The sequence below is a fragment of the Anopheles marshallii genome, chromosome 3 (assembly GCF_943734725.1).
Source record: "Anopheles marshallii chromosome 3, idAnoMarsDA_429_01, whole genome shotgun sequence".
Lineage (NCBI taxonomy): Eukaryota > Metazoa > Arthropoda > Insecta > Diptera > Culicidae > Anopheles > Anopheles marshallii.
This window is the reverse complement of record NC_071327.1, coordinates 660,144-687,232: the sequence shown is the minus strand read 5'-3', so window position 1 is coordinate 687,232 and position 27,089 is coordinate 660,144. Positions and strand designations below refer to the sequence as shown.

The 27,089-nt window shown below is 44.7% G+C and overlaps 1 protein-coding gene across 1 annotated transcript in view; it reads left to right on the top strand.

Annotated features, from left to right (window-relative positions):
* Positions 1 to 24,303, top strand: part of LOC128714739 (frizzled-4) — a 32,025-nt gene extending 7,722 nt beyond the window's left edge. Inside the window, exons 2-3 of the mRNA XM_053809620.1 lie at positions 12,958 to 13,157; positions 23,573 to 24,303. Coding sequence (XP_053665595.1) covers positions 12,958 to 13,157; positions 23,573 to 24,303 — 931 coding nt within the window. The remainder of the gene's footprint in view (positions 1 to 12,957; positions 13,158 to 23,572) is intronic.
* Positions 24,304 to 27,089: the final 2,786 nt, after the last annotated feature.

Here is a 27,089-nt window from a genome sequence, read left to right as displayed (position 1 = left end):
GCACCGCTCCCATCGCGCTTGTTTACCGAGCCGAACGATGCTCGGGCTGCTGGGAAGCTGTTTGTTTGACGCTGGTGCTGTTGTTGTTGGCTCCGATCTTCCGGTGGTATTGCTACCCGAACGGACACGGTACAAGAGTGTTGTGTGGCTGCCTATTGACATAGATGCAGAATTCGATTTCTGTGCAAACAAGCCGTTGGCCACCGAGGCTCCCTTTTTCCTGTGCCCATCCCATCTTGTAATGGGTGTTGAAAGGTGAACTGTATTTAGCTTGGCGTACGGGAATGTATGGGCAGTGAAACGCTGGGTTACTTTTATCCCGTGTATGTAGCGAAAGCGCTACTGGAATGGTGTTCGGTCCAACCGGATGCTTTCGTTACTGCTGCTGCCGACGCTACTGATCAATATTTGAGTAATTGGTCAAATATGTACCTTACCTGGTTATGGAATGGTTGGATCCCGCGACTCTACCGATAATGGGGTACTTGTGATGGTTTTCTTGTTCGAGCTCACCATCCACACCAGCCTCATTCACTCCGTGGTGTAATGGTGTACTCCTCTGTTTGCGGATCCGGGTACGGATCGCGTGAAGCGGTTTGTCGCTTGTCGTTTAAATCGTTTGTATTGTGCTGAGGTGTCCACACACACACACACACCGTTGCGTGGTGGGAAATGTAAGGCAACGAATCTTGAATTCTTCTTTGCATTAAGCCTGTCTGACACGGTTTTCTTCGGGTAAATAATATCTAACAGCAACGCTAGAACAGAGTTTTGTAAACCATTTCGCTCCTGTGAAAAACGTGTCAATGTTTAATGTGAGTGTCTTTTGTATTTGAGTTTCCAGCCCAAAATCGTTCCTTGCTTCTCACTGTTTGAAGTGGAAAGAAAACATCCGTATATGTAAGGACCTTTGCGAGCAATAATTTACCGGTTAACTAATACCATCATACTGAGAAGATGATAAATCATCTTCCATCCAAAAGTGGCTCGTTAATTGCTTGTTAGCTAAAGCGGAATAGCACAAAAAATGAAACAAAATCTCGCGAGTCGTAGCATACTCCCAGTAGCGATCAAAAGGTAGAGTCCGTTCAAGCAAAACTTGTGCGACTCTCCGCGCAGGGCTACGGGTACAGCCGGGCTATTCGCAACACCCGTTTACTGCACCAAATTCAATCATTGTACGATGCAGATTATAAAACCTTCGAAAAAGGTCTTACTTGGTGAGCCGGCGAATGGGGGTTATAAACGGCGGCCGGTTCCGGACCATAGCCATCGGCAGGGAGCCGTTACGGGCTCGTTTCCGTGCGCTTCTCTATTTTTAATCGGAATAGACCATGAGGATGAATGGGGTTTTACAACCTTCTCTCGGGCTGGGAAGTGCAAAGGGGGAGTTTCGCTATTTCAAGTCTTGTACAAGTGAGCAGCACGATCGCAAAGACACACACATACTAGCGTTCTTTCGCTAATTGCACCTAGCAAGGAACTCGTGTCGCCGTCCGGAGGCATGTTTGAAGAGGGTCGTCGACACAGTAACTCAACAATAAAGACAACAACCACAGAGAAAACCGGCACATCGCTAAAGAATATCTTATAACTTGTTCTCTCTCGCGGCAGCATAAATATGCTGAAAGGCGAAGAGAAATGATGATGGTGATGATGATTGCCTTGATCGACAACTATCAGCAGTGATCGAGCAGTGCCATGCGGTGCGGTGTAGCGCAAAAACTTGCACCTTTCGACCGACCGAAACCGGAGGGGCATCCAGCCCATTCGCCTCCGAGTGTCATGGAGTGGTTTGACGGATGACTCTCGTTATGCATGAACGAGAGTAATCGTAGCCGATCGGCAAACTGGCTGGAAATAATGTGCCAAGGTTGTAAGCGTCCCGGGAATTGTGGGGAGTTGCTTCTTCTCGGTGGGTTGTTTGCAGTTCCTGCAGTACGTGTCGTTCGCCCAGAAGAGCTCGGGCATAAGATAGCAAGACCTAGGTGTTACTGCTGCCGATTGGATGGACAAGATTTACTGCTCCCTTTTTGCTTCTTTGCATGTCGTACTATTCAACCAACCCTGGTACCCGAGCGAATACCCTGGTAAGGTTAGTATCATATTACCCCCTGCGGGCACCTTTCTTCGTACACGCCGAGTTCGTACGGGGCGGTGTAGAGTTGGCGGGATCTTGTGGTTTTTAAGTGTGCCTCTTACCATCCCGAGGCCAAGATACGTATAAGCACCGGACTTGTTAACGTGTAAAAATTTGCCAACTTCCTTACCACCTCTCGCCGGAGACAGCTCCAACGCCGAGTACGGTTCGAAACGGGTTGGTCAATTTCTGGTTTGTTTTTGAACTACCTGAAGGTGCTGTAACGCGACTGCAGATATTGGCGTGTAAAGACACACTGTATTTGGTTGCTATTTATTTCGTTTGCATACATGCACTCGGGCCTTGAAAGAAACCTTATCGCGCGGGTGTTATAAACCTTGTGCACGCTTGCTTACCCTTTCCAAGGCGAGGCAAAGCGACCGACATTGGACACCGGACAATCCACTGTCTGGTTCGCAAGCTGCCGTTGACACCTTCGGTACTTCGGGTGGCTTCTTCCTTGTGACGCAATACGGTGGGAAGCCTGGTTGTGTTCCCGTTTGGCGACGTGCTGGCGGCAGTCTTAAGCTCCGGTGTTAGGTTCCGGTATGCAGGGTACGCTTCAAAGGGCAGTCTATCATATCTCCGGCTTCGGGCGGGAGTTAGCAGGTCGGTGTGTTTGCGCTATTGCGTCGAACGATTTGTTCGGATTAAGGGTAAGAGGGTAAAGCACGACAAATATCCGCCCCGTGGCAGGCAGGTCGGACTGCACGGTTTCTTTTTTTTCGGTCCAGAGAACCTAATCCATCCAGAGTGTCTAAATGTGCATCCGCAGGACAAGCAGATGAAGGATGGACACAGCAGGTTTCGTTTCAGCAGGAATCGTTCTAACATAGAGTTGTGCAGGTAGCTGACAAAAATGAAGTAAGACAAAACACAAAAGCACGGCCCTTTGAACTTTTCCTGCATCATGCAGGACATGCCCGTTTGTTTGTTTTAGTGACCCGAGCCAACAATGCACGCAAAGTGTCATAAGATGGGATGAGCGGTTCGTGGAAGGGAAACAATTCGTTCCTATCGCGTTCCCACTGTCCGAACGGTTTGACTTTCCAGTGTTTTTTGTTGTTTTTTTTTCGTCTTTCATTTGAGATAGACCTTCAAAGAACCGAGAGACCGCTAGAAATTCTATGCCCAAATATTGAAACTTTCCTCCAAGACGGTAAAAGGGACTAACCCCAATCAGGAAGATATTGTTTTGCAAATGGAAACGAGCGAACGGAGGCACGGCACCAAAAAAGGATCCTCACCGAAACGCAAACACGCGAGTACGCGCGCGAACGCCTTCTGGCAAAAAAAGATAAGATACAATTTCGGTAATGTTCGTTGGTTCGAACCATTTTTGTAGTATCTTTTTTTTGCTTGTAGAACTTGAATCCTTGAATGAGCGAAAAACGCACCAGGAACTGTCAGCAAAACGGAGGGGTAAAAAAACAAATTCCTTCACATTGAGGCGAGGCAAATACCGATCCCGAGTCCCGGTATATCGGGAAAAGGAACAAAAAGCAAGCCATGCATGCTCGTGGCTCGTAGTTCTTCGCCCTTGCCCTGTTAGCAGCGGGAACAAGGAAAAGGCGGCCAAGTTGGAAGTTGACTAACGAGCCGAAAGGGAAGAAGGAAAACATAAATATCAACCCGGGACAGTCAAACATGGCCGGCGTTGAAATACGCTGTGTCGGTGTCTGAGTCTTTCTTTCCATCTTTCTTCCGCAATCGTTGCCTTTGAATCATCGTTGTATCACGTACCACGATCGTTCCATTCACGCACTCTTTGCGGTCCGAAAGGAGTTGGAACTGGTAACAATTGTAAAGAAACTGGACTAAATAAAGGAAAAAAAATTAGAGAAAAGGGTGAGATTTTTGTACAAGTCTTTGTACTGGCTTAAAATCTGTGGAACAGCAGTAGATCTTGCTTTTGGCAAAATTCTTCGAAGGTCTTCCAATATTCAAACGCGTTTATTTTGAGCTCACACAGCTACTGTTTATACGTACAGTGGCAGAAACATCCAACTTCTACCGAGCAAACAATTAGGGTGGACAAAGATATTCCCTGCGTATAATTTACATAGCCACGGCGGCAAAGCTTATGGCTTACGAGCCGCTGTCCACGGTAAACAACAACGCCTATAGATCGCAGTCTTGCAGTTACAGGATCGGTTATAAACAACGCATCAACTTGTCAAATTCCGTCGAAGGGAGAGCGTGTGCGATCGAAGGGAAACTCGTTGAAAATTGACAACGCCTTCCGATTTTGCGTTCGATCGTCAATGGCAGTGACATGCCGGTTGGACATCGTACGCATTGCGATGCGTCTGGGGTGTAGCAATTTGCATGTTGGATTGATCTTCGCTCCGTGCGCCGTGAAACGTGAAATGCAGCTTTGCAGTTTGGTTGAACCTAATGCATCTTTAATGCATCGCACGATTTATGGTATGTGTACAAAAATCAGGCAGTGTTATAAATCAATCAGACTAGCCTGTCTAACGGTGCTGCTTTCGTTAGAGTGGATGCCGGAGCAAATTTTTCGCACTGCTAACAGCTTCACTCCGGTGATCGTTTGACGATCTGTTTACATTTAAGCGGTAACCTTTGTCGGAGCATCATTTGATTGTTATTTAATTTATAATTAATAATGAAATAATGTCACTTTCAGTGAAGTCTTTAAGGTATTCAAATCCGTTACTTATGAAAAGCCGTACGTTTAATGTCCAAGAAATAACCCCGCAAAACATGTGAAGCGAAGCGAATGAAATATTAATCCATAACCTACACGGAACGATCCGCTGTGTCAGTGTCAGCCAAATCCGACTACTAACTGACTGGCAGCTTTAAAATGAACGGCTTGCCATTTTCGCAATGCCATCATGCTGTGTAACTGCACGCACTCTCACTTTGCATCGGTTTGGGGTTGCATTCGTCGACAAGATGCACCAGCAAGACGAGCAGATCGTAATCCGTTCGCTTGGTTGGGCCTTGCCAATTCGATCGATTCGTTTGTTTTCTTTTTTTATTTAAGCAAAGCTGCATAAAGATGGAATAATGTCAGCAAGAACCGTTCGCAAAGAATGTCGAAGGTGGTAATGGTATGGTGAAAAATGTGTGCAGCAAACGCGTCTTGTTTCTCCTTTTGTCCGGGAATGCATCCAGGTGGAAATAATCCGGCCGTTGTTGGTTTTAACACTTTCGAAAATGTGTCAAAAAAGCACACCTCCTCCTCCTGCACACGGTTCCTGTGTGGTGAGCATACGGTCCTCGGTACAGATTGGAAAACGCACTTCGATTTATGTTGATGGTGTTGTTGTTGATTTTTTTTTGCACGTAACTCTTACGGTTGTATCTTGTTATTTTCTTTTTTTGACGGGTTGGGGTATGGCTTGTTGTTTGCTGTGGCTCTTTTTCAACTGCATTTTGCCATCAGCTTCAGAGTCCGAAGTCTCCATCATCCCGTTTGGCGTAATCTTTATGGGCGACTTTCGTAGCGCTTTCGGTCGACACCTTTGGGGCATGGCGGTGGTAAAGCGAAAACAAGCGAAACGAGACAAGAATATCGCATGCAGGGTTGGGTAGGGAAACGGTGGGCGCTGTGCGGGAGATAAAAATATAGGTTGTTTTGCTAAAGGCTGTACGCGTTGATGTTGACGCATGCCGAAGGGTTGATGGGGTTGGCTGAAGGGATGATTTGCTTGGGGTGTCAGATTGGATTTCAGGCACGCTAAGCAGCCCGAACCTTTGAGCGCTTTCCACCTTCAACCTGGGCGGTAGAATTCGTCCACAGAAGGCTCGGGCTAAGGGCGAGGGAGAGCGAACGAAGGACGTCTGGCAGACGAAGACGAACGAACAAGACGTAGGTAGAAATGTCGAAAGGCTTGTTGAGAATAATTACATTCCAAGTCCGCTGCTCCATCCCGGCCGGAGAATGACGATGCGGCGCAAGATGGCCGGCGCACAGCATCCATTATTATTCTGGAACGAACAACAGACATCAACAGGTAACGCCCCTTTCGGTTGGAGCACGTCCCTATTGCTTCGTAACGAGCTGTCCGTTGGGCTGTAGTCACGAGTGCCTTTATTCGGCCGCTGGAGATTGCTTTTATAGGAAAATTATTCCTCTCGTCCCCGTGTATGATAATTTCCGATCCCGTCGTTTGTCCGCCGGTGCTTCGTTTAGGTTTTATTCGTTTACACAGCGGGCGCACTGCTCCACGGACGGACCTGGTACGATAGTTTGCGGAAAGCACGCTCATGGTGCAGGATGTCGGGTCGGGTGGGTGAGGGATGCTGATTGTGGGAAGATTTACATTTCACGATCGGGCGCGATCGAGAGTTTATCGATTTTGAACCATTTTTATTCGGTACATAAACGGGACGCGAAGAGGACTGGATTTGGTGCGATTGGAGTGGAGTTGATCGTTATTCTTGGGAAGAGTTCATTCGAAAGGGTGTCCAGGTGGGTTTGATTATCATTTGTTGTTCTTTGTTGAATGTAATCATACAGGAAAAAAATGGTAGAATATTTTCGGCTGCTTAAAGGCTGAGCCTTAAACTCTCAATTATCGATTTAGTTAAAAGTAATGATCAGCTACATCTAGTTGATTACTTTTAGCTTTAAGCTTTTATAGAACTCTTTGTGACGTATCACATTTGCAAATAAATAATATGATAAATAGATGCCTCGGAGAGCAATAAAGTCAGAGCAGAATTTTTAACTAAGAGCGCCATCAACTCGTGGAAATAGCCAAATTTGACATTATAAACTATCGAGCTTTCGGCTCAACTCCACATCCCACGAGGACGAGCCTGCCTAGCGAACACACAAACTATTCTACAACCGGCAATCCGCCATCAGATAAGCGATCCGGTCGAAAGCGAAATATTTTGACAGCTTTTTGTTTCCAACCGGTTCGTCAATTTGACCGTATTCCGGGGAGGTCGTCGCAGATCGATGGAAAGAACAGGGCAGTTTGCCGTCCTACACGCAAACGAATTCCGCGCGCAAAGGACGAGTTTCTTTGGCTGATTTGCCCCCGTTGTTTCGCCTTTACCCAGCCTTCGTATCATCGCAAACCGCCATCGCCATAAAATGGTGAGGCTGATGGTGGATTAGTTGGCCGGGAAGCTCTTCTCAGTGTAGTATGTCGCGAGGTTTCAGTCTTTGTTTTCTTATTGAGACAAAATGTGCTCAGCGTCGTCCACCTCGCTCGATCTGCAGCAGATAGCAGCAAAATGTCGTGGACCGTTTTGAGTCCGGGTGCGGAAACGGGAGATGGAATACTCAAAAAGCAATTCGAATTCGTCCATTCCTCCAGAGTTTTCCTGTTTGCTGCCTTCGCGTACCCCTCGGCGCACCATAAATTGATCCACGATGGGGTCATAAATTTTAATTAATAAAAATAAATGCGGAATAAAATCTACAAAATAAAGCGATTAAGATTTTGAACGATTTCCCCTGGCCAGAGGTGTGGAGGCCCAGTGATCAGCGGCTAGTGGATGATACTGAGGAATGAGTTCGGTTTTTTTTGCTTCGATTTTGGTCACTATTATTGATTTGATGCTTTCCCTCGGGTCGAACTCGGGGATGGGCAGATCGATTGGCTGATGGTTTACGGCAGCTGAAATTTCGCCTGCAGCAAGGATGGAGCCCGGATGGTCTTTGTGGAGGTGTTTTGATTGAATAATGCAGCGAGAGGGATAGCAATCGTTCCGATCGATAGGGAATGGCGTTGATCGTATTGTTTAGTTGTTGTTCTTCCTTCTTCATATCGTCTTTCGATGTTCGACTCAAAATCAATAAACGGCAAACGGACGAAAGATCTCCCCAATTTTACTTCGAGGGGTATAATAAAGCCAAAACGGTTCCAGACAAGATCCAATTTGGGTAACCAAAAAACCATAACAAGCTGCCTATTGTGGCGCTGGGGTGTAACGTTTGGAGCGGAAAGCAGTGCTTTTGCACGAAATGCAACAATGAGCCATGAATGGTACGAGCTGGAAGTCCTATTACAGTAGGGATTTAAAGATCAACTCGTTTAACTCTGTGTAACCCAATGATTTGGTAGTCCTCTGGCCTACTCTCATACTTCTGGCGCAACTCTACGTTTTGGGTCACCTCAGGATTGGAATTAGGCGAGCGATAAAAAAAATGTTATTAGTACTTGGGTTTCAACCTACAATCAGAAGCCACTAATAAGAACGAGCAACGAACAAAGTATAAGTAAACGAACATTCATTCTACATTTGTTTTCAATTTCCAAAAAAAATATATGAAAATCACTGTAGAAATTCTTGGATATACTTTGCAAGCGCCTTGCTTTAATTTCAAATATTTGTGTAGATAAAACTGTTGTAAAATCAGCAAGGCATAGTGAAACATAAATTTAAAGTTTAACAATACTAAGCGTGGATATTTTTGGGCCTGTCTGGCGCTGATAGCGGCTTTCTCTCCACACTTATCTCTTACATAGTGTTTGATTTAGCGCTCTAAAAGCATTCCCAACATAGCTCACGCACAGATCAACATGCTAATCTTACTAACCTGAATAAAAAAAATGACAAATCTGTTCCGACAGAGCTGCTCGGTATCGAGCAGGGACCGGACGTTATCAAATCTGAGCAGCGATTGTAGTTCAGGAAGCGCGTTGCGAGGCGACAAGTTAATCTTGGTTATGAAATAGCTTAATAATACTGCACGCAAACGAACCGTTCCGTCCAAAACTCACTAAAACTTCCAGCACGATAAAGTAGAAGTAGTGGAACGAAATAAACTGGACACATTTCGACTTTGCCGCGTATCTCATAAATTTGGCGGCAGCAAAACCGTGCAACAGTTAAAAGCGAAAAATGAACGCATAGATGTTGTAAACTTTGTAGAAGCATCGTAGAGGGAAGTAATAACAAGCTCGCTCCATTCTCAACAACATCTTCGTATACGAAGGGGTGAAAAAACGCACAGGCACGGTACTACAGAAGTGGGTAGAGAATTTAATTTCCACTTTATCAGGCAACAATTTGTCATCTTTGACAGGCGTCCGAACCGATACGGCGGCTTGAATGTTTGGCTGAACGAAGGAAACAACCCTCGAAACATATTGGGGTTTGGGTAGGAAGGAAGAAACAAGGGCAAGACGGTTTGACGGGCTGGTAGTTGCCTTAAAAAAAAGATCAAGTTTTTGAACTAGCTCCATGTCGTTGGATGACCCCGTTCACTGTGTAGAAATCAAAAACGATCGATAGATAGGCGAGGTGTTGGCAGTACAGCTGTCCAGCTTGAACAATCTAGCCACCGACAGGACGTGTGTCTCTCAATCCATGGCACAATCGATCAGTGTAAATAAGCAACACACCGACCAGCAAGGCCTATCGGGGCTATCTGGTGTAGTTGGCTGGAGTTTCCAAAGTGTCCGAGATGGACACAAGCCCCCCTTCAGCTTTGTCAATCACCCACCGTCACACATACGTGCTCATGCTTGCGCACATATATAAACACACTCCAAACCAATCAACCACGTTGATAAATGATGTACCGTCATCGAGCCATCTTAAAGATGGGAAGAAAAATAGCCGTGGTTTTTTCAGCCGACAACCGGACGTTAGACTCTGGCCGGCGGGATGGCTGTAAAAGGAACTACAAAAAGCCACTGTACCACGGTCAATCGATGCGCGAAGAAGGTTAATTGACCCTCGCACTAGAAGCAGTATCGTTTGCGCTCGATCGTGTACAGCAACTGTTCCTTCTGCTTGAAGGTGTGCGCACACGCCATTCACTTAATCGTTCTCGTTGTTGAGGTTTCGTTGGAGTTCTTCATCAGATCGCTAGAACGGTAAAAGAATATCAAAGATCATTGTCGACGCAGGGGTGTAGGAAAATGAACGAGGAAAACAAGAGTATTAATCACTGCTTTCAACTTTCTGACAAACGAAGTCCAAAATATCTAACTCTTTCTCATCGCGAGGCGGGTGTATTTTCAGTCTCTTCTATCCTTCGCTCCATCTCGCGTTCGATAGCATATCGGCTAGATGCAATCAACACGACCTAGACATCATTTATCATCTCAATCTGATACGTTCTGTTGCTGCTGCTGACGATCTCGTTTCTGCTTGTGCAGTTCGCTTTTGCGAGCGGTTGAACGAGCCCCTTAATCGTTTTCCGAATCTCGCCAACTCCTCACGGAAACTGTCAAAATTGAGTCTCCATCGGTTTGTTGGTGACCGGTTTACCATCGCCGGTCCAACCAGGGAAGCAATATTTCTTCATCTTTCTTTCGATCTTTCTGTATTAATCGCAGCACAAAGCGTTTCCCGTTTTTGTATGGTCTTATCTGTGGTCCGCAATCTTCAAATAGTTAATATTTTTCAAACATACTACATGTATTTGAAATGTTTCATTATTGTACATGCCATTATATTTCATTAGCACCCACTTTTCTCGTCACTTTTGCTTGCAGTATTACGATCATAATTTTAAAGACTTCCGAACAGTGTTCGCATCTACTTTTTGTTACGTTCAAAACGTTACATAGAAACGATCGTTTAACCGCTGCCATTGGTTTCGCCACAGCACTGTGTATCAAACTGATGTAATTATTTGATAGCAACCACATTTAAACTAAACCATTCATTTTGTGCCGACCATTTTAATTAAACTCCAGCGATCTATCTTGCGGCCCCCGATAAAAAACGGCCGCGGAAAGGGCGATTGACACATCGTTAAAACAAATGCGTTACCGGCGTACGAGGGGAAACTCGTTGAACTTGCCGCATGTTCGTGCGTGTGATGTTAAAAAATTAATCAGCTAATAAATAATGACCTTTGGAGCAAGGCACGGTGAACCGATGGAACCGGTGGGCAATAATTTATAAGCAAACCAATCAAGCCGCCAGCGGTGTTGAAATGAAAAAGAGATGTTCGGAGGCCAAAAAAATCGGCTAATCATTAGTTTCAAAACGTTCGGATAAGTAATGAAACAGATTGTGGAATGCAGTTTTCAAGTTTGGCGGATGAGATCGTCCGGGAAGAAGGAATCACATTGGAGGCACAAAAAACTGAAGCTTAATTGCTGTGTAAATTACTTTTGATATCGATTATTCGCTTTTGTTGTATGTGATGGAAAAGTTGGTGAACTATTGTAAAGAAACTCATTGTTTAATGTTGATATCTTTTTACCTATACTAATGTGCATCATTGTCGCATGCGGCATGCATCCGATCCAGTTAGTTTCATTTTATGATGATATTAAGTTTAGACACATGTCAGAATATAAACATAAAATCTGAGATCGCCAATAAAAAATGAATAAAACCCCAACAGTTCTCGATGATCGATAGTGGTGACCTTTCCGATTTAAATTGCTAAAGAAATAGACAAAACATTATCGCTTTGGAGCAAAATTATCATGTCCAACCATCGACGCATACCAGCGCAACCAACGAAAGGTCAAACCACAGGCAAAATAAGCAAAAGACGTCGACCGCCGAAAACCGTCAACACACCACCGGCCTGTCATAATCCGTTGCGGCGTGTCGTTAATCGCACCATTTTATCTGGCATATTTTAATTAAATCTCTCTGCCGTACGACCACCACCCGCTCAGAACTACCCGGCAGAAACGCTGGTTGACGTAGTTTATGTGTATCGCTTTTTTATTTCGTCTCCGTGTCTTTCTCCCCGACCTGGCCGGCCGGTGGAGTGGAAACCAAATGACAAACGGCTCCAAGCATCGAACTTCTCGTTTGGAAATGGAGGAAAGGTGGCGACCGTGATGTGTACAAGTTGGGAGAACGCAAGAAGCAACAACAACGAAAAAAAAACCGACCCAAGACAGCCGAATTAAATCGACCAACGTTTCTTCGCCCCTTTTTCCATGCAGGGCGAACCGAGCGAACGTTGGCCGATCGCGCGCGCACAAACCGTTTATCTAATCGGGCACGGTAAATGTTTCATGTAAAAATAGACTTAACTAATTAGATTTTTCCTCGCGTTTTGCTTCACTGCGACCGCTTCCGCAACTGGCGTGGAGGATTTTTATGCTCTCTTCCGTGCCGCCGCGCTTGGCACTGGGGGCGGTTGTTATGGCTATCCGAAGAAAATCGGCCACATGGAAAGGATTCATCCAGCTACTGGTTTTATTTTATTGAATAACACTGTGCTTTTATTGTTTCTGTGTCGTGGTTCGGGCTCTGGGAAGTCACGGTTAGCATCGCACGTATATACGTAGGTGGTCAGAACTGCGTTGGGCGCATCTTTCTGAAATGTTATTTATTAATTTCTTCGCTTTTAGGAGTTGTGCATTGAATATAAGTCGTGATTACTGACTGTTGTTTTGTGAAGCTCTTTACGCATAAGATAGGACATAAGAGTAACACTTTCAGTGACTTGAATGCATTGATGGAGTTTGAAGGGCCGTTTACTTGAATGGTAACTACTGTTTTATATCTTTCTCTTCGTCTGATTGTATGTTTCTGAGTCCCTAGATCTTGAGAGTTTCTCAATTCTACGTCTAGAATGGCAAATTGTTGAGCATGTCTGATAGTGCGCAGTACATATGAATTAATCTCTCAAACAATGTAGAAGATACTTAACGAATATTATGTATGCGAGTCCTATGTCCTTAACGTGAGGATGATTCTTGCTCATATGGTATATTTCACTCATATCATAGAAGACGTAATAAATTCATGTTACATGCCATAATTGTGACAGTATGCTAGGTATAGACAAAGACGTCTCAAATTGGCTACAAATGTCGTCTTGATCGTGAACTTGCATTCCTTTGAAACGACCAATCTAACTCACATCATGTGCCTCTTCTTCTCTATTCTTGCAGGTGGGCGATCCTGTGTTTGCGTTGGAGTAAATCCGTCCGCCGACTGTTGGGTGCCGATCTTGGGTCACCCTCCGATATTCACGCGGAGAAACCGAACGCGTCCCACGACACACTGTTCCAGCTGGCAGCCTGGGGCATACCGGCGATCCTCACCGTGATCGTGCTGGTGGCACGACTCGTCGACGCAGATGAACTTTTCGGTAAGTTTGAATGGTGTTTGCTTTTCGGTGTTTTTTATGATTATGTTTAACGAGATACCACTTCCTGTCGGGTGTTTGGGATGAGTTCTGAGTTGCGAGCGACAGACGAAGCGGCACGGTCCCGGCATAGTGACTGTTGTTTCTTCTGGTAGTCACATTTGCCTCTGTTTATGACACCTCGTTGGGCGTTGTTGGGCGGCTCCTTGGGCGGCATTTCGGCTCACGAATGATTCCTACGTTTCCACGGCAATATACATTCAAGTAAAAGTAAAGTTCGGTTCCAAAATAGACATCGAACCACGAAATATAAATTGTATGGGTGGTTTTGTGCGGTTATCAGCGAGCAAATATTTACCGAACGGTGCACCGAAAAACCCGAGCAAACAAACTTATTAACAAGAGGCTGCTTATCTTCAGCCGGCGACTCACTTCAGCTTGGAACCACCGTGCACCGGCCGGCTGGTACCCACGGGATGCGTGTTAGGTTTCCTTTATCACTACGCTACCTTCCTTCCTGACAGGCAACAATGTGCACTGTTGTTATTTAGATAAAAAAGCCCCGTCCTGCAGTCCACGCCTCTACAGCAAGATGTCACCATTGCTTATCTGCCACCGATCGCGTGTTGGTTTGGTTTTTGACAGCTCCGATGCGCCGTCCCGTACTTGTGCGTAAGTTTTCCCTAGTTTCGGTTATGGGCGAAATGTGTACGGTGTCCAACCATTTTTTGGCGGCACAACCTCTGAAAGTGCGCCATATGCGTGCATGTAATGCGAAGACCTTCTGGCCGGTTGTGTTAGACAAGACCTCTCAACTGGATAATCACACGATTTTCCCCGTTCTCGGCTGAACTGTTTGTTCGGTGTTATTCGATGTGATTAAACAAGCTCACCTCTGCTTCGGTAACAGATAGGCAGAATCGTTCCTTTATTGTATAGGCGTTCATGCTTAAAGTCTAATTAGCATGTTTGCTTGTCACCTAGACAACAGACACCTAGTCTGAGTTTATCTCGTATATATAAGTAGTTGGTAGAAGGGACATCAAACCAAATCTCACCGCAGCGGTCGGCAGATTAAAATAAACTTGATTCAATATTGTATTTATAGTGTTTAAGATGGTTGATTGTTGGAATGTAGGGAGATGTGATGAACACATATTTACCTTTTATACGGGTTCTGTTTAACTACACCACACAAACCCCAACAGTTTAGTATTTAACTGAACGAATGAAACTGAAATATTTTGAAAAGGAAAGGTATTTGAATAATAATGTTTCTCAACGACGTTTTGGAGTTGTGATTGAATCAAGCTGTGTAATTCTAACAATGTCCTCCTTTAAGATCATGTCTCTGTAGCTTAGAATCAATTTGTACAATTGAGTTTTTTTAAATTTTCAACCTTACAAAGTTGGGTTGGATACAAGAAACAAAGCAAACTCCGTTGTAAAATCTATCCCTTATCGATGATGGAGCTGATCGCCGATCCTCTTCCTGTATGCATTGAAATAAAACATAAAAAACTCATACTACAGCTTTGTGTGACAAAAAAATTACTTATTTCTCCCACATTGCAAAGGGATGTCTGAGGAGATGGGATACGCGAGCAGCAAAGTGTCGATTGAAACCGGTTCATCGAGTTTGTTCCGAATGACAGACGGCAACCAGGGCCAGAACCATGCCACAGCACATCACACGATGGTGTGTTGGTGGTAGGTGGTAAAGCGAATCGTATTACCATGCTTCTGTTCGGATGCATCCAAGCTCGAATACACCATTTGCCCGCATTCTCTCTGTGTGCAGAGGTGTACAAGCTTTGCAGTCTCGTACACGCCGGGGTGTATTATTTATGTGTTTCTGTTCGATTTTTGCACGACTTGCTTGCCGTACCGGTGGTCGAAGATGGTAAAGGGCAGGAGAAAACATTCTCCCAATGCGAAAGGGTGTGTGTGTACACGTACCGGTGTACGTGAGGAAAACTGCTGCCCGAGCCGTAATAATAGGAAATAAATCAACCCGGGAACGAGGAGCGAATTAACGTTATTATGAATGTGTGCAACGGCAGTGCAGTGCAGGGCACACCGAGGCGCAGGAAATGCATTGCAGTTCAACACCTTCGCGCTCATGTGCATTACGATCGTGGCGTGGAAAAAACGGGCTGCACACGATCAACACCTTGCTCCTCTTGGTACGCTCCCTCCGTGAGGAGCCATGACATCGTGTGCAGAAGACGGTCCACGGTTCGAGGTGCTCTTGCTTATGAATGATGGTGCTTGAACCGGCCTTCGTCGGTGAAGCATATTTCACCCTTATTCAGGATGCTTTCCTTAGTTTTGCTAACGGCTGCCCTTGTCGTGCATGCTTTCCGTACCAGCACGCCACATGGAAAACAATGGTGCAGCTGTAGGTTCTGTCTTCGATCATTCCAACCTTGCTAGTGTACGAACTGGGTACAGAATCGCTAACGATCGATCATTCGGCCAATCATTATCCTTTCGTGCTGTTTCTACGAGTAAGCTTAAGCTATGCGAATATCGTTCGCTGTGTGGGGAAAGAATGAAGGTTTCCATTTTCTGGTTGAACGAAGCATGGTGATCGAAGAAAAAAAAACATGTAATAAGAAAAGGAACACAGAGACAGGGCGATTATGGTTAGAATAAAAAAAACGGCAACTGTAGTTCCCTGCAAGCTTGTTAACAGTGCTGCAAGCAAGAACGGTAGTGCGACATAAAATCACGACCTGGTAGTGACACACGGTGTCGACAGGCCGGGCTATGCAGCTACATCCATAAATGGAGTCCAGCTTGCTGTGGGGGGATTTGCTATCACCAGCTACAAGCGGGCCATGGCCGCGCAACCCAGGCGGCTTATGGATTTTGGTCCCTTTTCAAGCCACGACGTACGTGTAAGATCGTTTATGTAGCTCTTTGCTGATGGCGCTGAAAACGTTGTAAGATTGGAATTGTTTTGACCGTATGCTTTTAAGTATTGGTAAATTTTAAATAAAACTTACCTTTTATATTGTTAAGTATTGTTGTGATTAGATTGCGCATAAGTAAATCAGTACCAACTATGGGGAAGCTTCTTGAAGGAAGTAACCAGCAGAAGTAAAAAATAATGCACCAAGTTTCGATGGTCATAAAAAGCATCAAGACAACGAAGGAAAAACATTCCGGAATGCTGCTGAACATACATCAACTTTTGCACATCTCAGCAAGCCATAACTTAATGCAAAAAGGAAGAACTTTTTACAATGCTGTCGAAACCGGTCTGTGAGATGCATGCCTCACTCGCTTGTGAACCGGTCTGTGTTATTGTGGTATTTGTTGTAAAAGTAACTTGTGAAGGTTTCATGATCAATAAAACTCGTACGTTAATTTGAAAAAAAACCCCACCATGACTTACTGAATATGTTAGTAAGTAAATCTCACTGAGATGCATAATTAAGGAGAACGGTTGTCAACACATGCCATTAAAATTGTTGCAGGCGGAAAATCAGTCTCGAAAGCCGCCTGACATGCATTAGAAATGTCGGTAAGCCAACTGCCAGGGCAACATTCATCAAAGACACTAATCATTCCAGTTTATGCCTTCATGTGCATATAATCTATGTTGCTTGACGCTTCGTGATACGCTTCTCGTTAGCGATGCTCATTATTGTTGCACGAGAGGTTCTACTTATAGAAGTTTGAAGACGAAGATGATTTACGGAGTACTCATTTACTTGCGAACCAACGAGCTCGTGGTGTTGGAGTGGTGAAGGCGATGATGATGTAGTTGGTTGTTGAAGAAGTATTAGGTTGGTTTTGACGTAATATGAAGCACTGTCTGTGCAATACGATGATATGATTAGATTTTTGAGAAGAAATCGTATAACGTACCTTAGTGTTGCTTGTGTAATTTACCGCGTTTCGTTCCGATTCTATCATCACTGACAGCTGCAGGTTTGAATGGCAATCGATCATAAAAGTAATAGTGTCTGATCGACTGGTTTTAGTTGTATGCTGTGATAGTGACAGTGTGCCACGATAGGCTCTCATATTCCACTGATAAGGGCACCGCCCGTTTAGTACGCAACCGGTTATTTTGAGTCATCTTTCCGTCGTTACGCACATTATGAGGACCTTCCAATTTTTTCAACCATACCCCAACTAGAGGACTGTTCGGGTCGCACTATCGAGAGCTGTCCTCACTACTTTCATTTCCCGCCCTCGCCTTACGGCCAAAGGAGCGCGGCAAACACACATGATGAGACGTTAGCAGCTCTAACAGCAACAGCAGCAGCAGCCGCATCAGCCTAGATTGATCATGCGATCGATGTTCCGTGTACCGTTGATGTTCCGTGCAATCTAGACGCGCGCATTGTGGTCAGTTGCGTACTCGCGTTGATTGATTGCCTACGCCGGCTCTTGCAAACGGAAGCTTGTCGGTGTGGGTTTTTCTTTCTGTTCAGTCCCATGTGGTGTTGTTATTTTTCGCCTGTTGTTTTTTTTTTATTGTTTGCCGCCAATTTCTGTTGGCGGTGGAGAGGTACGCATGCCACAGCGAAAAGGCGGCTTGTCGTCTCAAGTGGTTGGTTAATTAGGACCAATCAAACGGAACGATACGTGCAGTAAAACGCCAAAGTGATGAAGCAATCGTTCATATGTTCTGACAGTTGGTGGCAACGGAAACATCGTCGATTGGAAGAAAGCAAATTTTATTTATGTAATAAACCTACGCTATTCATCTTCGGTACTGATCGATGGAACGTTGAGATAATTTATCTATTTCAAATTACAGTCCCTTAGATATAAACCTATGTCATTACCTGCTTATTAATAAAAGTTATCCACACTGCGTTTGAGAATCTAAAATGGTTATTGCCTGGAAGTAAGAAACACATTTTCCGCTGTCGAAACAAGTTACCCCAAAAAGGCAAACATTGAAACCAAATTAATAAGCTTATTAAAAATCACATTTAATCACCCAATCGTTGTTTTGTACAGGGGAGGTAACTTTTTTATCACACCGCCACGCAGCTAACGACGCCGACCATGATCACGTTTGGAAGTAGGTTCATTGTTTGATAGGCGCAAGTTGAGTCGATTGATGTTGTTTCATTTTTGTTGTAGAGCAGTTTTTCTACTACGGGAAAGGGTTCAAAGCGCAAAAAAACCTAATTCGTGGTTGTAAATCAATGACAAGTTTTGGGCACCACCAGGCAACCCAGTTTGCTGTGGGGCAAAGGAGTGATAAGATATGTTTTAAAGTATATGAATTGGTACGTGTGGGGCAGCGTGAAAACGGAGGCGAGGAATCGGACGGAAAATAGGCAGCAGTGAATTGATTGATTTATCGGCGATAGAAAATGATTAGGGCTACCGCTACAAGCGATTGGCTGGATGCATTGGGTAGGCCATTGAGGAAGTGGTCCCCTTTTTTTCAACTGGTGCTCCAAACGGTTGATCGAGTGGTTTATGAGCCCGATCGGTGCTTGTTTGGTAGGTGTTTGGAAGGTTACGAACGAGCGATAACGGCTTGTCATTTTATGGCTTTGAATAGACTGTGTGAGATCGTTTTCACAGTACAAATACGCGTAAACGATAGTTACTGCAGAAGTTGTCCAATAAAATTGATATTTTTAGCCAAGCGGTTCCAGGTAAAGAAATTATAGAATTGATCCAGTCTAAATTGTACCAGATTGGTCACATCGCAGCGATGTTGTCAAGTTGCGATTTATCGAATATGCTGGGAATCTTGATTGAACATTTCATGAGGACACAGACTGTAAAACCATTTCATGTTATTATTAGAGCACACAATGGAGTACAATGCATTTCCCTATCCCACATAGCTTCTATACGGCTGCAATAAGGCTGCGTTTTCTTTCACTTTAAGTCGTGTATCCTATTACACCTCAAACTGCCAAATTTCACACGCTTCTGTATGGTGGAATGGCTTGTTAGTGCACTCGAGCTGCATATCCGGGGTATTTTGGTGCCAGTACGTACTGTTTTCTATGCACAAATCTTCTTATCTCTTCTACGTTACGTTACGTTAGAGTGTTGTTCAAGTCATGGTTGGGTTTATGAAAATTATTGCACAGAAATTGGGCAGCAGCAGGCATAGCTCATCTTACAAAAGAAACACGTGTAAGCGTCGGTTTATTTTCTGTAATATAATTAAACATCGTATGAACCTTGGATGTGATCGTGGTTTTATTGTATGCTTTATTTGCCCGAATCGCAAAGAGAAATCACACCATTTTCGAACACGTCGGCAATGTTTGAAGTGCGCCTACTGGCGAAAGATCGTACCGGTGGCCCTTAGTGGTGTGAAGAAGAAGAGATAGATGATATTTTAAGCGTCGGTGAACAATGCAAAAAGGATCTCCTGTTAGCAAACCCTGGCGAAAGGATTGTTCGGCTCGTCTTATGCAAACTGCATTGCGAGACAAGCGACCGGTGCTTGTTAGCGACTGCTTGTTGCAATGGAACGCCAATGCAATTGTCTTCCCACGCTAGGAACTTGAACATTGTGCTCGTTGTATTTAAACCTGGCGAAATGAACAATAGCATACGAATGGAATCGAAGAGACTACTCTGCTTGCAATTTTGGATTGAATTGTGATGTTGACCCTAGAAATGCGAGGTCGATAGCAATGTTTATATTATAGTATGATAATGATTTTAAATTAAAATATTGATAGAATAAGGATTTGGAAGTACTAAAATTTAGCAACCATTCTTAACGAGACACGGTTACACTATATGCGCTGTACCCTGAAGGGTTATGTGCCGCAGTATCGAACGATCTTTAGCATCGATCGAGTACAGCGAGCATAAAACAAAGCCACAAATTATGCGAACGAAGCGCATAAATCATTCCCAATCTTTACCAGCATCCCCAATCCTAAATGCTCGGGGGTCTGTCCGCAAGCGGAAAACAATGAAACCATTCAAACCGAATCTTGCCGGGACATTCTGTACTTCACGACACCGGTTTATGCTCATTTATGCTCCCATTTTCTTCCCCTTTTGTGCAACGAAAGGTTGATCAGAATCTGCAAAAAGGGAAGCTCGGAGGCTCCGGGTTTGCGAGGCTGACCGAACGCACGACGAAAGCTTGGCTTTGTCTTTCTGGTCGCCTTTCGAGAGGTTCCGTTTTTATCGAAACAAAAATGAAGGAATAAGGCACGGGAACGCGTTCCAAATCGATCTAGAGAGAGAGTAAGAGAGAGTGAGAGAGAGAGAGAGGGAGCAGAATAAACGCAATCTTGTTGGAAAGGTGAATTGTTTGTGCGCTGTCCCCTTAACGCATCCTGGCACAACCAGGAAGTTTGGGAATGCATTCAATTAAAGATGAAATAAATGGTCCGTTCGGCCACGGCTACTGTCACTGTAAAAGGATGTTTCCTTGCGGGCGTATTTATGCTAGTAATTTATTTAAATTGTAAACATGAGATGTGGGTTCCAATGGTCGAGAGGTCATGGGATTCTGCACTGGAATTGGGAACAATGGCAGTTCAGCAATGCAACAGGGATGCATGGTGGCGCGCTACCGTCGTTTAACCGTGACTGCGGTGGCTGTGAAGAATTCAGGTTTTCTTTTAGTTGCTGAATATTCAAAAGGGACTGGAAAATGAAATGCTGCAAAGGCAGCAATAGTTGGTCAATCTAGATTATTTAGATGCGGTCAACGTGCATATGCAAGCTGCACTCGAGCAAAGAGGTATGATTCTTAGAAATATGGGCTTAGACCAAATGTGTTTTGATAAACAGAAGTAGATTATTTTTATTAGGAAACTACCAAAGAGTTGACTTTGAAGATCCTAAGAAAAACCATATTGTAATGGCAAATAAAACAAGAATTGTAGGGTATGTTCAATACGGCTTACCTTTGTGGGTTAAGTTCGGACGGATTTCTTCCGAAGTAATTAAATTAAAAATTAACCGATTAAGACTAGACTATAGTAAGCTATAGTTTAAAATATCTTATGAAAACTTTGCTGCACTCTAACGGAAAGTTTACCTGTATGAAATGTATGAACTGCCACACCTGCCTCAAACAATGACCCGGGACCAGATGGTGCCTGGTAGAGTGTTGTGCATAAAAAAGGAAGAGGTAAACCGTTTCGAAATACGTCAACACTGCAATATTGCACACAATATCGCCTTCACCGCCATATCCGGAGAATCCGGTGCGCAGAAACCCTTCCTACTCTTGCACCACCACCACATGCCCCACAGCTCCTTACGGTTCCCCGGCAGCAATACAGTTTCATTTCCTTCCATATGTGCCACTCAACAGTGCGAAATGGTTTCTGCCGTGACGCGGCTCCGACCGCATCTTGAAAGTGCATTCCTCCAGGTGATGCTTGTGTGCTCCAGTGCGAGCGTTCGCTGTGCCTACCCAGTGCCCGTCCATATGCATGTGCGTCACTCAAGTAAAGTGCATTCAAATGTTTTTTTTCTTGCCTGTTTGCTGGTTCGCTTTGTTAAGATGCGTGTTAAGATTTGCGTTGCTTCCATTCGCTTTTGGTTGCCCGTTTGCTGCAATCTGCTCTTCCGGTTGGAGCTGTATGATTTCTTTAAATTTTATTTGACCATCGATTGAAGGTGAGATTCAGCGAGGCTTCTGGTTAGTGCTAGCTTTGGCACGCACTTTTCGTTCGTATTGCCTGACGCGCGGATCGACCCTCGGGAATGGGGAGGTTAACTGGCCATTCAATACTGACCCTTTTCACCTTTAACAGGGTCTGCACTTCAGCCAGAAATTGTTTGCACTTCAGCACCGTGAAGGTTGCTGAGGGCCACTTTCAAAGTCTGTGAGCTGAAGTGAAGTGAGTAAGAACCATAAATGCGCTTATGTCAATGTGATGTGTATGTGACTGACCACGAACTCTTATGGTAATTTGAGAGTAAAATTGTATTACTCCGTCACCGATCTTAACAGTATTCCCAGTTAAATCGTACCATTGATTTCGAATCAGAAGGCATCCGAAAACGAAATCCATTAGTCTACCAACAGACAACGCCATAACATTGCTCCAGCATGCCCTACATCGATCACCATTCCCAGTCGCGATAGAATGCACCTGCCTGGTGTACGAAGATGCATAACGTCTAGAGCGCACCCCCAACAGCTGATAACACACGACGGATGGCTTCTTGTTTGCCGCCGCCGGATGCCAAATCCAAGCTCAAAACGGGTTCGATGTGTTTGTTCTTTTAAATAAATTACAATAAACAGTTCGAAGAAATTAAGGGCTTCGCGGCAGGGTTTTTTTCCATTCCCGTACGGTGATCGAGATCGATAGCCGTCCGCCGCGTGAGCCACGTGTGTTTGATGATCTGTTTGCCTCCCGTTCCGTGCACAAGCACACGCGTAATCCATCGATTACCCCGATGTGTGAAGGAACGATTTCCAACCTCGACATTTCGAGATCGGGTTAGGCTGGAAGAGGAAAGAACTTGGAAGCATCCCCGACGTAGATGGAGAAGATAGTGGCGGTAATTAACGAGCATTGGACGGGTCTTGATCAGCCGCCACGATGGCATCGAGTCAGAGCTGACAGATGATTTTACTCATTGGGCAGAGGCAGTTTGTGTACGAACGGCGTGAGTGATTTTAGCTGATAAGCCAAAGCCATAATTATAACAATACGGTATACGAAAAATATATTTTACAGTCCGAAAAAAAGTATCTAGATCACCAATTCATCTAGCGATCACTTAATTTCTACATCGCACGACTTATCTTCCTTCATCTCGCATATTCTTGCGAGATCTCGTACGGAAAATTCACCTCGCATAGCCTTTCGCCGTACGCGTCGGCAAAGCCGTGACCTGATGTTTATTTATTATTCCGTAATTTATTGTTTGATTTTGTTTGGATAATTAATTCACGGCAGCAGACAGGAGCTAAGCATTTCCAGCATTTCCTTTTCCTTCGCTCTCTGGCGGCCTCTTGTAAGGCTTGCTTGTAAGATCTGTGCCACTTTTCTCTCACTTCGCTAATCGATGGGTTAAATTTTTCCTCATTCGGCGCGATGGTTCCACTGGAGGGAAAAGCGATACTTAATATGCTTCACGGCGGGGAGTTTTCGCTCCCAGCGGGGCGTGGTATTTATCTCTAAATGTTGCACGAATTAACAAGTATAAATCTACGATTGCCAACCGTAGTTCCGCTGGATGCATTGTGGAAAACCGTGGTGCGGTAAGTCGTTTAAATCACAGAATGTGAAAGCGGATGCGAAAACCTCCCATCCTATTAGGGTAGGCGATGACAGGAGATAGACCACGTTTTTATTTATTTATTGTGCTGCTGGTCGGGGGTGTATTGATTGCGAAATGGGAAAGCCTAAGATCACACTCAAGGCAGCTTTTACAGCAGCAGAAGTTTTAATTTTTCCGTTTCCCATTTCATCCCATTTCAGGATCCTGTTTCATCGGAAACCAATCCGACAAAGCGCTGCTAACGTTCGTGATTGTGCCACTGCTGTCGAGCTGGGTCATTGGTTCGGGGTACCTCTTCACCGCCTACCTCCGGAAGCGTTCGGCTGCACCGCCCCTCGTACACAACCTGCCCGTCCACATACACGGTATGGGCAAGTTCCTGTTTATCTACGCCGTCCCGAGTGCAGCCCTGCTGATGCTGATGTTCTACGAGTACGCGTGCCGGGAGAACTGGCTGCACCTGCCACATCCGTCCCAGGACTCGGTACTACCGGCACGGGCCCCATTGTGGCCGTTCCTGTTGCGTGCCTTCATTGAACTGCTGGTGGGAGTGCTCGCCTCAGCCTGGGCCGTTGGGCCCCGAATCGTGGGTCTTTGCCGGGGTGGTGATGGTGGTGGCAGTGGAGGCGTCGGCGGTGGTATGGGTGTCGGTGGACGGGGTGGGCCGGGTAAATTGTCGGCCGGGTCCGTCTACAAGCAGCCGGTCGGTCCGAAGCTGGGTGGGTTTGCGGGAGCACCTTCCACCTACTCGACGGCTTCGTACCAGACCGTGTGTCCCCAGAACTCGCTCGTATCGGTGTCGATCGGGAAGCTACCATCGGTGCGGCACGCACGAAAGTATCCTTCCCATTCGCACATCAACCGGAAACCACGCAGCTACAAAATGTCAACGCAAACGATCAGTCTCACCGGCAACGAGACAGTCCTGTGAGATGGCGTAGAAATGGAAAAGATGACGGCAGAAGGAAAAACAAACCTTTATAAACACGCCCTGGTGACAGAGAAGTGAAGAAGAGGGGTGTGTAAAGTTGTGATATTAATGTTAAACTATTAAATTATTAAAAATGGCTGAACCTTCACCTTCGGGAGAGGATTTAGTTCCGCACGAATAAAGCAAACACTAGAAGGGTGTAAGTGTTCGTGTAGAGAGACGAAGACGCAAGGGAAAACTTTAAGAAAGAGTAAAAGAAGTAATCACCTGCTTGAAAATGAACTTAAAGGAAAACAAGCTTGCTAGTGTTTACAGTAGTACACAAAGAGAACACACGGTCATGTTAGTGTCGTTTTTGCGAAATGAGAAGCGTTTGATGTTTCGATGTTTAATTCTTTCAAGAGGGATGCGCGCATGCAGTCTTGATCAATTACATGATCCTTACAAGCGTGTTGCATATCGAGCACATTTTACGATCATGTAACGAGCATCTGTAGAATTCTCCTGTAATCGAATCGAATCGGTCGAAACTTAACCCTTAACGAACGTATCCTCACCGCCTCCTCGTAGTTCATTTGACTGTTCATGAAATACATTTCGCTTTAACGTTTCATTCAGCAAAAGATGCACAATAGGAATCACTCGAAGGCCGTGGTCGTTTGTTGCACCTAAGGCGCCAGCCGATCAAGTTGCACACATCTTTCCGGCTCCAGCAAATAATAAATGCAGTTGCAGCGGTCGAAACCCCGCACCATCATCTCGCACCGGTGTCGTTTTGGTTAATGTTTCGCCAAAATATGATGCCCGCGGAAAATAGCATGCCGCCTGAACGATGCCAACGAATGCAAAACAAGTTTTGTGTACGCGGGCACGTGTGTCTGTGTGTGTCGTTTTTCTTTGCTTTTCTTTGCGCCGTGCCCGTGCCGTGTCCCGCGGCGCATGCGGGAACCAAAACAAGTGTGGGGCGATAATAATTTAGTGTTTTGTGGCAATTTTCTCTTCGTCGCGATCGTGGCGTCAACATCGTCGATCATACGATGATGGTTTCGGGTGTGTTTGGGGGGTGTGGGCACTTTGCTTTTAGCACCATGTGCGCGGTCCGTTGCCAGTTTGGTGCGTTGATGATGGTTGGGTTCGCAAAAATGCAATCGATTTTTGATTGGATTTTTTCCCCACTTATGCTGCGTCGCGTCGTTTGGAAAAATCCTCCGACAGACGCAGACAAACACCCGTTCGCCGATTTATGCAACCTTCAATGAGAATCCTGTTTTCTGGCTCGGAATACTTGCATTCTTGTGTGTGTATGTGTGCCTGCATGTTTGAGGTGTGTTGGTTTTTTATTGGGGGGTTTTGTTTTACCGTATAGAAATAACAACATAAAACGAGAAGCCATTTGTTTGGAAGCAATTCGATCACCACGGTGACGGTAACATGATCGTGAAAACTGTTCTTTACGAGGTGCTGAAGTGTGGTGCAGCCGTTAGCCTGTGTTTTTTCTTTGCTTTTCAAAAAAATGTACCAGCAAACATTTAGCGTTCGTAAAAACGTCCTCTCAATTCAGAATATGAGAAAGAGATTAAAGAAAACAAGATCAGGCAAAAAGCTCCAAAACGAGAATGCAATTTGGACCACAGGAAATGCTTACGTGTGAAAGTGTGCTAGTTTTTTTGGTTTTGCGGAAGATAAAGGCAGAGAGAAGAAAATCAATTTTCGGTGGCCATTTTCGATAACGAACAGCCGATGATAATGTGTGGCTATGAGCATAACCAGAGAATTGGAAGTGTTGTTGCGTTGTTTTTTTGTTGCTCCCAAATTTACTTAAATAGAGCCGAAGGTATTTATGCCAAGCTTGCAAAGGAGGGATTATTCTGGGGGGTTATCTTATGAGCTATCGTTTAACAACCAGGAAGTGCGATTTTACTCTGGGTGTACATGTGCATGCTTTTGACTCAACCTTTGAAGAATTGCCACAAACGAAAGCGTTATTCATTTCGCAAAAACAAATAATAATAATTAAGGATTGTGTGACGAATATGAGCATGTTTGGCATAGAAAACCAACGCCTAAGTGGTGTCGTCTCGTAACGAGATTGAAATATTATTTATTAGCGGTAGTTGAATCTGCAGAATTCCTTAGTTCTTCATTGTTTCGTGTAGTTGTAAGGCTTTCCCGCGCCTTGCACTGTCCCTACGCTGGGATAATGCACGGTGCCCTGTGCCATTGCGATTTGGTTCGTAGAAATGAAAGGATCACGCGGGTACTGCGTCTACGGTCTTTATCTAGTTGTCCCAAACTCCAAAGTAGCTTATCATTCGATCCTGGTTAACAGAGGTAAGCCCGGTAAGAACGCTACAAAACGTAAAAGAAACCTTGGAGTGTGTCGAAAACAGTACTGAATAAAGTTAATAAAATGCTGACAGTGTTAGAAACGCAACCGTATTCTGTGCCTGTACAACGTTAGCTTGTAGAGTTCGCAATCATACTAATTCGTGTATAAGTTCAAACTAGTTGTGCTAGCTGTACGATACGTATTTGTGTATGTAAAAAGTCAAGCTTAAGAAACTTACTAGCATAATAAAACTGTATGAAAGCTTATCTATCGTGTGTTCGGGTATTCCTTGATTTATTTAATTCTACGTGTCGTTTATTCTATCATACTGCTGATCCATTAAAAACAAAATTATAAAAATGCTATCAATTTTGTTTACAATATTTTTAACGACCTGTTCGCTGGTTGGTCAGCGCACAACTTTTGAACTAGTAGTTCATTGTTTTCCCGTCAGATG